This window comes from Mytilus trossulus, chromosome 5 (assembly GCF_036588685.1).
Source record: "Mytilus trossulus isolate FHL-02 chromosome 5, PNRI_Mtr1.1.1.hap1, whole genome shotgun sequence".
Classification (NCBI taxonomy): domain Eukaryota; kingdom Metazoa; phylum Mollusca; class Bivalvia; order Mytilida; family Mytilidae; genus Mytilus; species Mytilus trossulus.
Genome location: NC_086377.1, coordinates 81,128,472 through 81,141,178, shown reverse-complemented (window position 1 = coordinate 81,141,178; position 12,707 = coordinate 81,128,472). Strand labels below are relative to the sequence as shown.

General features: G+C 31.8%; 1 protein-coding gene across 1 annotated transcript in view; it reads left to right on the top strand.

Moving 5' to 3' along the window:
* The window catches only part of LOC134718362 (uncharacterized), a 57,368-nt gene extending 45,102 nt beyond the window's left edge, over window positions 1-12,266 (top strand). The window contains exons 11-17 of the mRNA XM_063580859.1: window positions 123-895; window positions 1,480-1,510; window positions 3,241-3,512; window positions 4,666-4,693; window positions 7,428-7,751; window positions 9,207-9,506; window positions 11,932-12,266. Coding sequence (XP_063436929.1) covers window positions 123-895; window positions 1,480-1,510; window positions 3,241-3,512; window positions 4,666-4,693; window positions 7,428-7,751; window positions 9,207-9,506; window positions 11,932-12,266 — 2,063 coding nt within the window. The remainder of the gene's footprint in view (window positions 1-122; window positions 896-1,479; window positions 1,511-3,240; window positions 3,513-4,665; window positions 4,694-7,427; window positions 7,752-9,206; window positions 9,507-11,931) is intronic.
* The last annotated feature ends 441 nt before the right edge of the window (window positions 12,267-12,707 follow it).

Genomic DNA, 12,707 nt, shown 5'->3' with positions numbered 1-12,707 from the left:
AAGTATTAAGATAATTTTGTTTTCATGTCCTGACCTAGGTGAGCATATTACCGTTTTATATAAATATTTTTTTTACTTTGATTTCAAGTCATAAGATTGATTTTTTTCCTTCATTTTCATAGATGTTGAATTCTGGCCAAAAGAAGATAAAACAAGAAAAACCTTCAAAAAGATGTCTGAAAATGGAATGATACAAAAATTAGACCTCTACCAGATTTGGGAGCAAGAAGAATTTTGTCAGATTCTACCATGTAAAGAGTATATATTTGATATGCTGATACACCTTGATATCGTATCTGAACAGCGTAGATATGATACAAAAACAGGAAGTCGGCTACCAATAGAACACTTCTTTGTACCCTGTATGCTTACCCAAAGAAATGATACAGATTTCTTGAGACAAGAATGTACACCAGAGAGGACACTTAGTTTGGCCTTTGTTTTCAAAGGAACCATCATACCTCCAGCCTTACCAAATCGTCTCATATGCGCATGTCTTAGTATGTGGACATTGAAGCAATACCGTGGAAGGAAACTTATGTTTTCTGGGTTTGTTGGGTTATCAGTTGATAAAGAGCATGATATTGTTGTTTGTGTAGAAGGTAACAAGATCTTACTGTACCTAATCCATAAACGCTCCAAGGGCCTGATAGTACCTGAGATAGCCACTAGTGTCAGAGAATGTTTGCATTTAACATTGGAGAGGATTTCAGAATTTTATCAGTCCACTGTCCACGAAAAAGTCCGCAGTCAACTACCATTTCACACTGAGTATTCCTGCTCAAGATTTATCTGTTACTTTCCAGAAAAAAGATTAGCTTTAAAAACTGATGAGTGTGTTTGTAAACATGGTGACGACATTACACTCAACTGGAAGGTTTGGAACCAGGAACAGGTTTGTATACTAGCATTGAATATACAAGTTATTTTGTAATCATTTAATTCCCCCTACCACAATCATGACAATACAGAGATGTAGTTGAAGTTTGTACACAAGTTCCCTATTATCTTTCTAATTTTAATGCCAAATTAGAGTTTTGACCCAAATTTCACTGAACACAGAAAATAACATGTGAAGAGACCACAAATGGAAAAGAAAATCTATAATTTTTGGGAAAGCAAACAATTAAAGTAAAATAAGTAAATTAACGATTGGCTAACTTGTAATCCATTAAAATGTATGTGTACAATTTGTTAAAAAGGTATGGTTCTTTTTGCTCAAAAGGAATTTTAAGACATAACTTACATTTCACAAGGGAGTTTACCTTATTGAGTTCATTTCAGCTCTCTGGTTAATCTGTTTGCAGTTAGCTAATAAGATATTTACAGAAAGATATGTCAATGTTAATCAATCGAATTCGGGTCATACTGTTAATAGTTCAAATTGTTGTGTTAAGTATATGCTTTGTTATAATTAGTGTCTGTGCAGCTTCTTGTAGATGTTGAATTTACAATTATATATTTGTTTTCCTTTAATAGAAACAAAAGCAGTGTGATCTGGATTGTACAGGTATAGTTATGTGTTTTGTATTTAACTTCGTGTTTTTTTATCGATAGAATAATACCAAAATAATTAATAATGAATTGACATGAGCTCTCAGTGATTCCTTCCTTAACTGACTGAACTTATTAAACCACGAACAATGACGAAGGTGTCAACCCCTACGATACCTTAGATGTATATGATATAACATATGAGAATTATTGGATTTAAATGCTCTTGGGTTTCGTTATAAACTTCTTTTACTATTTAACTCTTGATTTCATTAGACACTGAATTATTCCAAGTTCGATTACCCATTCACAGGTCAGTTACATCTTTTCATTAAACAGTGAGTTGGTTTTTTTATTACAAAAATAGGAATGATAGAAACAAAGTTCTTTTTTTTTCGTCATCAAAAATCGAATTTGTGAAGAACTTCCTGCTATGATCCAAAACAAAAATAAGATGACTCTAACTCCTCATATGATCTTAAAAAGAAATACACTGAAAATAACAAACATTCTGAAAATATACATTGAGACTATGCCCTCAGAGGCTAAATATGGCAAGGAATCAATAACACTTATATTTGAACAGACTATCGGGTCTCCAATTGGTTCTTGTTATGCATCATTGGAAACTTATGGATGCATAATACATTAGAGGGAAATTGAATGAAATTTGTTTTCTCGTTAAAAAAAAGTCGTATATATGAACTAAATATCTGCTTTAAATTAGAAAAAAAATTGCTGATTACTGATGTTGAACTTTTGGAAAATCTCTGTAGCTTAAAGTGGAACAATACCAAATGTCAAAAAAGAAAGAATTGCCTACTGTGCTTACATAATCCACCAATCAAGTGTGCATTCAGTTAAAATTTCACAATAAAATAAGAAGCTATCCGTAAGTTACAGTTCAGAAGACGTATCTTAATATGCAATTACATAAACACAAGTCTTCTGTTGGTTTTTGTATCACAGACACATCATGCATTTCAACCAATTTCTAAAGGCGACTTAAACTTTGTAATTTGAGAAAGATTAATAGTACATGATCCAGGAATGTCAGAGAGATGTTCCATTTAATATCATGTGGAGCGGGCTTAGTATACAGCGTTCTATTACAATTTGTGAAAAGTTGCGTTATTCAGTTTACGTATAAAATTTGCGTCTACTTTCATTTTATATCAAACTCAGTTTTTATGAATAATGTAAATAAATAAGTCGTATACTGAAATGATCATTTGATTGCTAGATACAAATTATTGACAATATAAAACAGAAGATGTGGTATGATTGCCAATGAGACAACTATCCACAAGAGACCAAAATGACACAGACATGAACAACTATAGGTCACTGTACGGCCTTCAACAATGAGCAAAGCCCATACCGCATAGTCAGCTATAACAGGCCCCGATAAGACAATCCAAAACAATTCAAAAAAGAAAACAAACGGCCTTATTTATGTAAAAAAATGAACGAAAAACAAATATGAAACACATAAACAAATGACAACCACATGTTTTTCAATTATCTGTATTTGGATTTATCATCAAATTTTGTCAATATAATGCGGCTGTTAACAACAGTCAATTAAATGGGAGATGTATCTTGCTATAAAAACAGGTTTAACAATTTTCTCAGGAAATATGATAGTTATCCTTGTATAAATATGTTATATGTTGTTAAAGCTGTATGTTGATGTAATGTGTTTGTAAAAAGTTATCATATATATTTGTTATATATTAATTTAAGGTTTGAGTGAAGATGCATTATCTCAGTTTCCTAATAACATAGAGTTACTTCGTCTGTCTGCTAATTGTGAGACACGCATGATACATGATTTAGCTCTTCATCTTGAAATGGAAGAAACAGAATGGAGTGATAAGGTAGAGAATTACCCAAGAAATACACAAATGGTCAAGTTTTTAACACTTATTGATTTGAGAGAGAACAATGGAATACGTTTTAGAGATTTGGCCAAAGGCTTAACTGAAATGAAGTTAACAATGCATACCTTATGTATGGTAAGCTATGTATGATACTGATAAATTATTCATTTTCTTCATCTCTTTTTCTTCTGTTTTTTTGTTCTTACCCTCCAACTCCACCCATTTTCTGAATGCTATATATATATTTTTTAGATGAAGTGAACTCCTTTAATTAGATAATTATCTTTGTATTAAAGGATATATTTCATTACATTACATTGTGTAGATAAAGTTGTTGATTGATAAGTTGCAGATCTATATTAGTTTGTGACAAATGAAAGAAATAATAGTTGGAACTATTAATTATATTTGATTAAAATTTGAAAAAAGATATACATTGCGTAACATCATATCTAATTTAAGTGGGTAAATCATATCTAATTTTACAGAACTGTTTGTTTTATCAGTTAAAAAATATCTGTTCAAATGGAAATACTGTGGATTCATTATTATTCGTTGGATACCAATTTTCGTGGATTTCGTGGGTACAGGTGAACCACGAAATTAAATGTTCAACGAAAAACATATTTTCTATAGGTTTGTATGTAGACTTTGCCGAAACCACGAAATTTAATATCAACGAACATGTGATTTTTCCTCTATCCACGAAAATTGGTACCCACGAAAATAAATGAACCCACAGTAACTCAAACTTGTTCCATGAACCAGTAATGATAAAATAAAGTATATGGATTCTGTTCAATTAATTTTAGTCATTAGTTTTCAAAATTTCTTTACAACTATTTTGTTTAAGTCATGTGTGTTATGAAAGTAGATGTCTAAAGTTTTTATGTGGTATTTTATTTTTGTTGTGTGTGTTAATGTTTAATTTTTACATGATCCTGTTTGGGGTTCAGATTTACAAACATCATATTCCTTATAAGTTAGATACTAATCTGTTTTAAATATTCAATCACAATCCAAATTCAGAGCTGTTTTGAGCTTAAATGTTGTGTCCATACTTGCTCAACTGTTCGACCTCTGTAGGAAAATCCGGTTTGCTGTCACTCTGAAAGCCTTTTGTCTAAGCATATTGTTTAAGTATGATTTCTGGTTTAGAAGGGGGTATGATTCATTCCTTTAGCTCGTCTGTTGACAATAGTCTAATATAAACATTGTGTAACATTTGAAAAAGCTTTTGCTGCTTATTCATTGAAACAATTTAATGTCTGATATTAATCGTTTACAGATGCGGAGGAGAAAACAAGTGATGTCTAGTAAGTTATTAGAACTATGAAGATATTTACATAAATCCGGCTTCTTTCACTCGATCATGATTATAAGTACTTATATTATCCCCTCTCCAAACAGATTTGAAGAAGATATTTAGTGGTTTGTCTGTGAGATTGTCAAACATCTGGAAGTCATAGATCACTCATCATTTGATGCAATATGTTAAATGAGGAAAGTTCACACATATATACAATTACCTTAACCTTTGTGTTACACATGCATGGTTTTGATTAAGTTTTGTGTTTTTGTTTACAAAGTTCCGTACGTTCCATTGTATTTATACATCCCATACATTGAAATGTTTCACTTTTAGCGTTCTCGATGATGGTACACCTAGAGTTAGTTTCTGACGTTTCCTGAATTTTCTAACATAAGTTTAACTGCGTCACATGCATATGTTGTTAATCAACATATTAAGTTCAACTGCGTAACGTGCATTTGTTGTTAATCAACATATTAAGTTTTACTGCGTAACGTGCATTTGTTGTAAATCAACATATTAAGTTTAACTGCGTAACATGCATTTGTTGTTAATCAACATATTAAGTTTAACTGCGCAATGAACTTGATTGTGAGCACTTATTGTTATAAGTATATGCTGTGTGTATTAATTGTTATGATTTTATGCTGTTGGTATTAATTGTTATGATTTTATGCTGTTTGTATTAATTGCACCATTTTGCATGTATGGTCCATAATATTTTGCCAAACACATGAAAATGGTACAATTATGATTTAAATTTGTACCAAAGAAGAAATTCAATTCTTTCGAGTGATACATGTGATACTTAACTATATATCATTTATTCTGGTATCACCTAAGTTGGACAAAGGTATACAGAAAAAAACATTAGTTTACATTACATTACATATAAGTACATTTGTTTACTTTGGTCCTACAACTGTTCTAAGTTGGAAAGTTACTTACGAGTCTATGTAGTCAATAGCGTGTGATTTGCAATACAATATAAGCCTTGTAACCTTGATCAATTGTTACCACCATTTGGTCAATGCCATTGCTTGTACACATTTTGTTTCCAATGGCATGATAGTGCCACAAATCCCCCGGTGGTCAGCACTATATTTTATACAGTTATGTATATGTAAAATTATTGATATATTGTGTAATCAATGCTATTTGTTCATAGACTTGCTTTTGCCTTCCAACTATTTTAATACAGTGCCTTTGCAGCATTTTATATTGATGAGAAACGTGTTACCCTGTGTTTATTTTTTATACATATAAAGGCTAGCTCAGGACTAAATATGTTCCCTTAAAACCCTCAGAGAAGTCATTTTTATGCCCCGTCTACGATAGTAGTTGGGGCATTATGTTTTCTGGTCTGTGTGTCCGTTCGTCCGTCTGTCTGTTCGTTCGTCCGTCTGTCTGTTCGTTCGTCTGTCCCATGTCAGGTTGAAGTTTTTGGTCGAGGTAGTTTTTGATTAAGTTGAAGTCCAATCAAATTCAAACTTAGTAAACATGTTCCCTATGATATGATCTTTCTAATTTAATTGCCAAATTAGACTTTTGGCCCCAATTTCACGGTCCACTGAACATAGAAAATGATTGTGCAAGTTTCAGGTTAAAGTTTTTGGTCAAGGTAGTTTTTGATGAAGTTGAAGTCCAATCAACTTCAAACTTAGTACACATGTTCCCTATGATATGATCTTTCTAATTTAATTGCCAAATTAGACTTTTGACCCCAATTTCACGGTCCACTGAACATAGAAAAGGATAGTGCAAGTTTCAGGTTAAAGTTTTTGGTCAAGGTAGCTTTTGATGAGGTTGAAGTCCAATCTACTTCAAACTTAGTACACATGTTACCTATGATATGATCTTTCTAATTTAATTGCCAAATTAGACTTTTGACCCCAATTTCACGGTCCACTGAACATAGAAAATAATAGTGCAAGTTTCAGGTTAAAGTTTTTGGTCAAGGTAGTTTTGATGAAGTTGAAGTCCAATCAATTTCAAACTTAGTACACATGTTCCCTATGGTTGATCTTTCTAATTTAATTGCCAAATTAGACTTTTGACCCCAATTTCACGGTCCACTGAACATAGAAAAGGATAGTGCAAGTTTCAGGTTAAAGTTTTTGGTCAAGGTAGTTTTTGATTCCCTATGGTTGATCTGTCTAATTTAATTGCCAAATTAGACTTTTGACCCCAATTTCACGGTCCACTGAACATAAAAAAGGATAGGGCAAGTTTCAGGTGAAAGTTGTTGGTCAAGGTAGTTTTTGATGAAGTTGAAGTCCAATTAACTTCAAATTTAGTACACATGTTCCCTACGATATGATCTTTCTAATTTAATTGCCAAATTAGACTTTTGACCCCAATTTCACGGTCCACTGGACATAGAAAATGATTATGCGAGTGGGGCATCCGTGTACTATGGACACATGCTTGTTTAAACCTTTTTGCCATTTTTAACCCAACTGTAAATAAGTCAAAGAAAAGATCGAATTCATTTTCATATTTTGTTTAGATTGTTTCTAAATCAGGAAGGTCACACGTATGATTTAATAAAATTACTAGATGCATTATATTTAAATATATATGTGTCTTGTGCTGAAAAGGCAAGCAGCATTGTTACATCATAAAACAGAGTAGTTTTTAGTAGTTCCAGTGTTCGGAAGTATTTCATAGAAAGAATTCCTCCCAATGTTTACCTTATTTCTATTTTTGGAAGCATAATACATATGTTTTTCATACAGATATTCCAGACGATATCTTAGATTCAATTCCTACAGATGAAATATTAGATAACATATCACCACAGATTGGTAAAATGGTCTTTCAACTAGGAACAGAACTTGGATTGTCCATAGCAGATTTAGAGAATATAGACAAATGTAATTGTGACTTGACTGCCCAGAGTAAGGAAGTCTTATTTACTTGGAGGAGAGACAAATTAGTACGACCTACAATACGTGTCCTTGAACAAGCTTTGGTAAATAGTAGAAAAGGTGCACGGTGTTTAGAGGAGGTTGTAAAGAATGTTGATCCGAAAACACTGAGAGCTGTAGAAACAGTAACAGGTAATACTATTTCAAAGTGGGTAAACATATTATGTCTGTAAGTCTTTTGAATAATAGAAAGTATTTTAAACTATACGATCCATCAAACATAAAATATTTATCGTACTAGCTTTGAAAAAAAGAAATTTATATTATCTTACCTCAAGTAAATTAATAACAATTATTGTTGTTTTTTTTCCCGTATATTAACTTACATAAAAAAAACACAGTAAAACAAAAAACATTTGAACTCATTACAAAACTGAAAAGCTGCTAGAATCGGTACAGGCTGTTTAGCCTGTGAAATATTTATTAGTATCATTAATTAGCATTGATCATAATTGTTCATTTGCCATACACTTTTTCAAATGTCTCTGAATCTACAAGATAAAATTTATGGAAATTCACAAACTATGAATATTTGCTTTGTATGCATCAGTCTCTTCGCCTTCCAAAAAAATATGCAGACAGTGCCCTTGTTAACATAAATAAACTCATCATAGATACCAGGACTAAATTTTGTATATACACTCGAATCCAAAAAAGTTTAAAAAAAAAGCCAAATAAAGTACAAAGTTAAAGAGCATTGAGATCCAAAATTCCTAAAAGTGTTGCCAAATACAGCTAAGGTAATCTATGCATGAGGTAGAAAAGCCTTATTATTTCAAAAAATTCAAAATTTTGTAAACAGTTAATTTATAAATATAACAATATCAATGAAAATTCATGTCAGCACAAAAAGTTCTGACTACTGGACTTGTGATACCCTCGGGGAAATAAATCTCCACCAGCAGTGGCATCGACACAGTGGTTGTAAATAAACTTATCATAGATACCAGGACTAAATTTTGTATATAGGCCAGACGCGCGTTTCATCTACAAAAAACTCATTAGTGACGCCAGAAACCAAAAAAGTAAAAAAAAAAAAAGCCAAATAAAGTACAAAGTTGAAGAGCATTGAGATCCACAATTCCTAAAAGTGTTGCCAAATACAACTAAGGTAATCTATGCCTGAGGTAGAAAAGCCTTATTATTTCAAAAAATTCTAAATTTTGTAAACAGTTAATTTATAAATACATGTATAACAATATCAATGATAATTCATGTCAGTACACAAAGTGCTGACTACTGGGCTTGTGATACCCTCGGGGAAATAAATCTCCACCAGCAGTGGCATCAACCCATTGGTTGTAAATAAACTCATCATAGATACCAGGACTAAATTTTGTATATACGCCAGACGCGCGTTTCGTCTACAAAAGACTCATCAGTGACGCTCGAATCCAAAAAAGTTATAAAAAAAAGCCAATATCCGTGTTATCTGTTGGTTGCATAATAAAATAAGAGAACATTTTAATGTAAAGATATAGTTTTAAAGGAATCTATATCCTTTTTTTCTCTAACATTGCATATCATATGTGAAAAAAGTTATAATACACTAATGATTTAATGAATAATAAATCTTTTTGATTACAGATAGAATCAAAGATAATGAAGATAGAATCATACATAACATACAAACCAGCCAAATTTTAGACCATATGATGACACATCTGGTGATATCAGCAGACGACAGACTTGATGTTGAACATTATCCTCGACATGATGACCAGAACAAAGCATTGCTGGATATTGTGATTAAAAGGAGAGAACCTGCTTACAGTGTGTTTGTTGATGGATTACGTAATTATGGATACGAAGATATCGCTAATGATTTGGAATGTGTAACACACGATATCAGTCCAAGTCCAACATTAGTATCTGCTGAAAATGAAGGTATGAATAAAGGGGTCATAAACACAAGCAACGAATGTTTATACTGAAACATAAAATATTTTGGTACCTCTGCGCATGTTAGTGTGACATACGACACATAGTGTATTTGATTTGATAATACTTTATAGATGCAAAAAGTTCCTCAGATGGGTTTGATTTCTTTTTGGCTTGATACATTTTGAAACAATAGAAAATCAAATTCCACTGAATGATGCGAAAATCAATAACACTGCATATATATGAGAAATAAATTGTTCGTCAATAGTTTCCCACATTAAGCTAAACACATCTACACTGCATCAAGAATAAACTTTATATATACAATAGCTGTGTATAAATAAACCTTATATATACAATAAATGTGTATTAAAGAATTGGTATTAATGAAACATCTGAACTTTCAAACCATCTATGGATTAATACGTATCAATTAAAGAAAATAATGCATTAAAATAGTTCTTATGTAAAATTAAAGCCATCTCTGTTAATACACTAAACATCTCTATCCGTATCAACTTGTTTAATAGGTAATATAATGCCTAAATTATCCATTAGTTGCTGACATAAAGGCAATAAAAGTTGAAGTTCTTGGTATTACCTGTAATTCTTTATTCAATAGTGATACAGCTTATAGAAAAAAAAAATGTTTATTGACAAATGATAATTATGAAGTATTGTTGACTGTGTGTATGCCCAAACCATGATTATTATGTTATTTCTGTGTGTGTGTCCGTTCGTTCGTACGTCTGTTCGTTTGTCTGTATATTTCTCCCTCCGGTCGTCCGTCTGTTCGTTTGTCTGTACATTTCTCCGTCCGGTCGTCCGTCTGTTCGTTTGTCTGTACATTTCTCCGTCCCGCCGTCCGTCTGTTTGTTTGTCTGTACATTTCTCCGTCCCGCCGTCCGTCTCTCGTTCCCGGTTCAGATTAAACTGGGTTAAGTGTTTGTTGAAGTTGAAATCCAATTAATTTCAAACGAAGTACATGTTCCCGATGATTATATTTTGTATTTAATTCCAAATTAATTTTTTTACCCCAAGTTCACTGTTCATTGAACATAGAAAATAATAATCCAAGTGGAGCATACATTTATAATGGACACATACTTGTTTCTCTCTCATATTTTTATGTATTTGAAATAAATTAATAAAACACATTTAAGGCTAACAAATTGTTATTGTTGGTATTTTTCTTTGTATAGAATAATGGAAGTAGATTCTTAATACTTAACGGTATTGAAGAGTTGATCATTTTTATAGGCCACTTGTCTAAATATCACATGTTAAGAAAGTCGGTGAGATAAATTCGTTACATAGTGTGCTAGTGTCCTAATACAATATGTATGGTGTCAATAAATTCCACATGCGGTTTCGCTCTCACCCCATTTGAAATTCACTGACCCCATATATATCGTATAAGGTAACTAGCACACTATGTAACTAATAATATATCCTCCTCATAATTTTGTTGGAGCAGTTTTAGGGTAGGAGCACACTTTTGGATATGAAGTCTGTATAATGATAATTGGGAAGTTTAAATCGACCCGTTTCAAATAGATTTTAGTGTGAAGTTGACCATTGTTAATATTGAGGAAAAGATTATGATATGAAGTAGTCCTTCTAATGCCAGTAGTATTCTTAATTTCAACTTCACTGGGATATATCAGATGTAAGTACTTGCTGAAATATGGGTTATTCAGTGATAGGACATCATCAGTATATCTAAAAGTAAAATAAAAGAAATTTGCAAGGTGATTTTACTTTTTGTCTTTTAAAAGGTTCAAAATGAATTCTGCTTCATACGAGTACAAACACAAATTGGCCAGTAAGGGTGCACAATAAGTACCCATTGGAATATCGAATTTCTGTTGAATTATCATTTTCCAAACTCAACAAATATTTTGTCGATCAAAAAGTCAAGCATTTTAGTAGTATCATGTTCGGTATATATTCTGGTAGAATGAGTATGCTACTTTACAAAATAAGAATATATATTTATAACCAAAAACAAGAAATTTGTATCTACGATTACAATTTATATATACATGATATACAAAAAGCTCTGATTAATGAGAGGGCGAAGTCGATCTTTCAATTGACCATAGAATATCATGAACATAGCAGTGTAAAGCATAGTAAAATGAAAAGTCTTAATGTTGCTAGAGAATTTCAAAGATTATGATCCGAGATTAAGCAGTAGATCTTTATAATTGTTAAGAATCTACTTAACACCATGGATAGAATATATCTCATCACATTATGTGTTAAGGCCATATTTTACTGTAGAAGGAATAGTATAATTGGGGTAAATTTTCTGCTTTCCTTTGATGTTGATACAAAAAGGTAGAACACATTGTGTTTTGTAAAATTTCATCATTCTATCATTCTAAGATTAAGAAAATGAAATCTCTCTTTTTAAATTTTGTAGGCCTTTCAGTTTGGAATGTTCCATTGTATAAAGTTCGTCTACAAAAGAATTACGTTAAGGTTATTACTGATATACAACATGAAAGCATAGTAGATCATCTAATATCAAGAGAGGTAGTGTCAGTTGATGATGGGAAGAAGATAGAATCGGGTAAAACACCACAAGAAAAGAACAGGAATTTGATGGACATGCTTTTGCGTAAAAATGAACAGGGATTTAATGAATTTCTCAAAGCACTTCGAAAAGACTCAATTTATGCAGACCTAGCAGAGCAAATAGAAAAGACAGAAGTTACAAACACAGATATGGCAATCCTTCATAAATGCTTCAAATAAAATAAATGTAATTTCTTTCAAAAAAAACCAGCTAGGAAAATGTGAGTTCTTGTTATTGGGATACTCACTCAGTCGCATTATTTGCATTAATAAAAACATCGAAATAATTTCTGAATTTACACAATGTTATAGTGATAACAATATTTCATCTTAACCATATGTTATGTGTGAGTGTCATGCTTGGCAAGGAAAAAGCTCAAATATGTACTAACCCCTTTTATGAGAGTTGATTCCTAAACGTCAATCCCAATATCCATTTGACGTGGCTTGGTAGTTATACAGCATGTCATTGTGTTATTGTGCTATGGTAAATTTGTGTTTTCTCGCTTTCGTTTTTGCCATTATGCTTTGTCTATATGTCTTTTTTTATTTTATTTTTATAGTGATTAAGACTATTTTCAATGTTTACTGATGTATACTTTTTCTATGACAATTTAACCT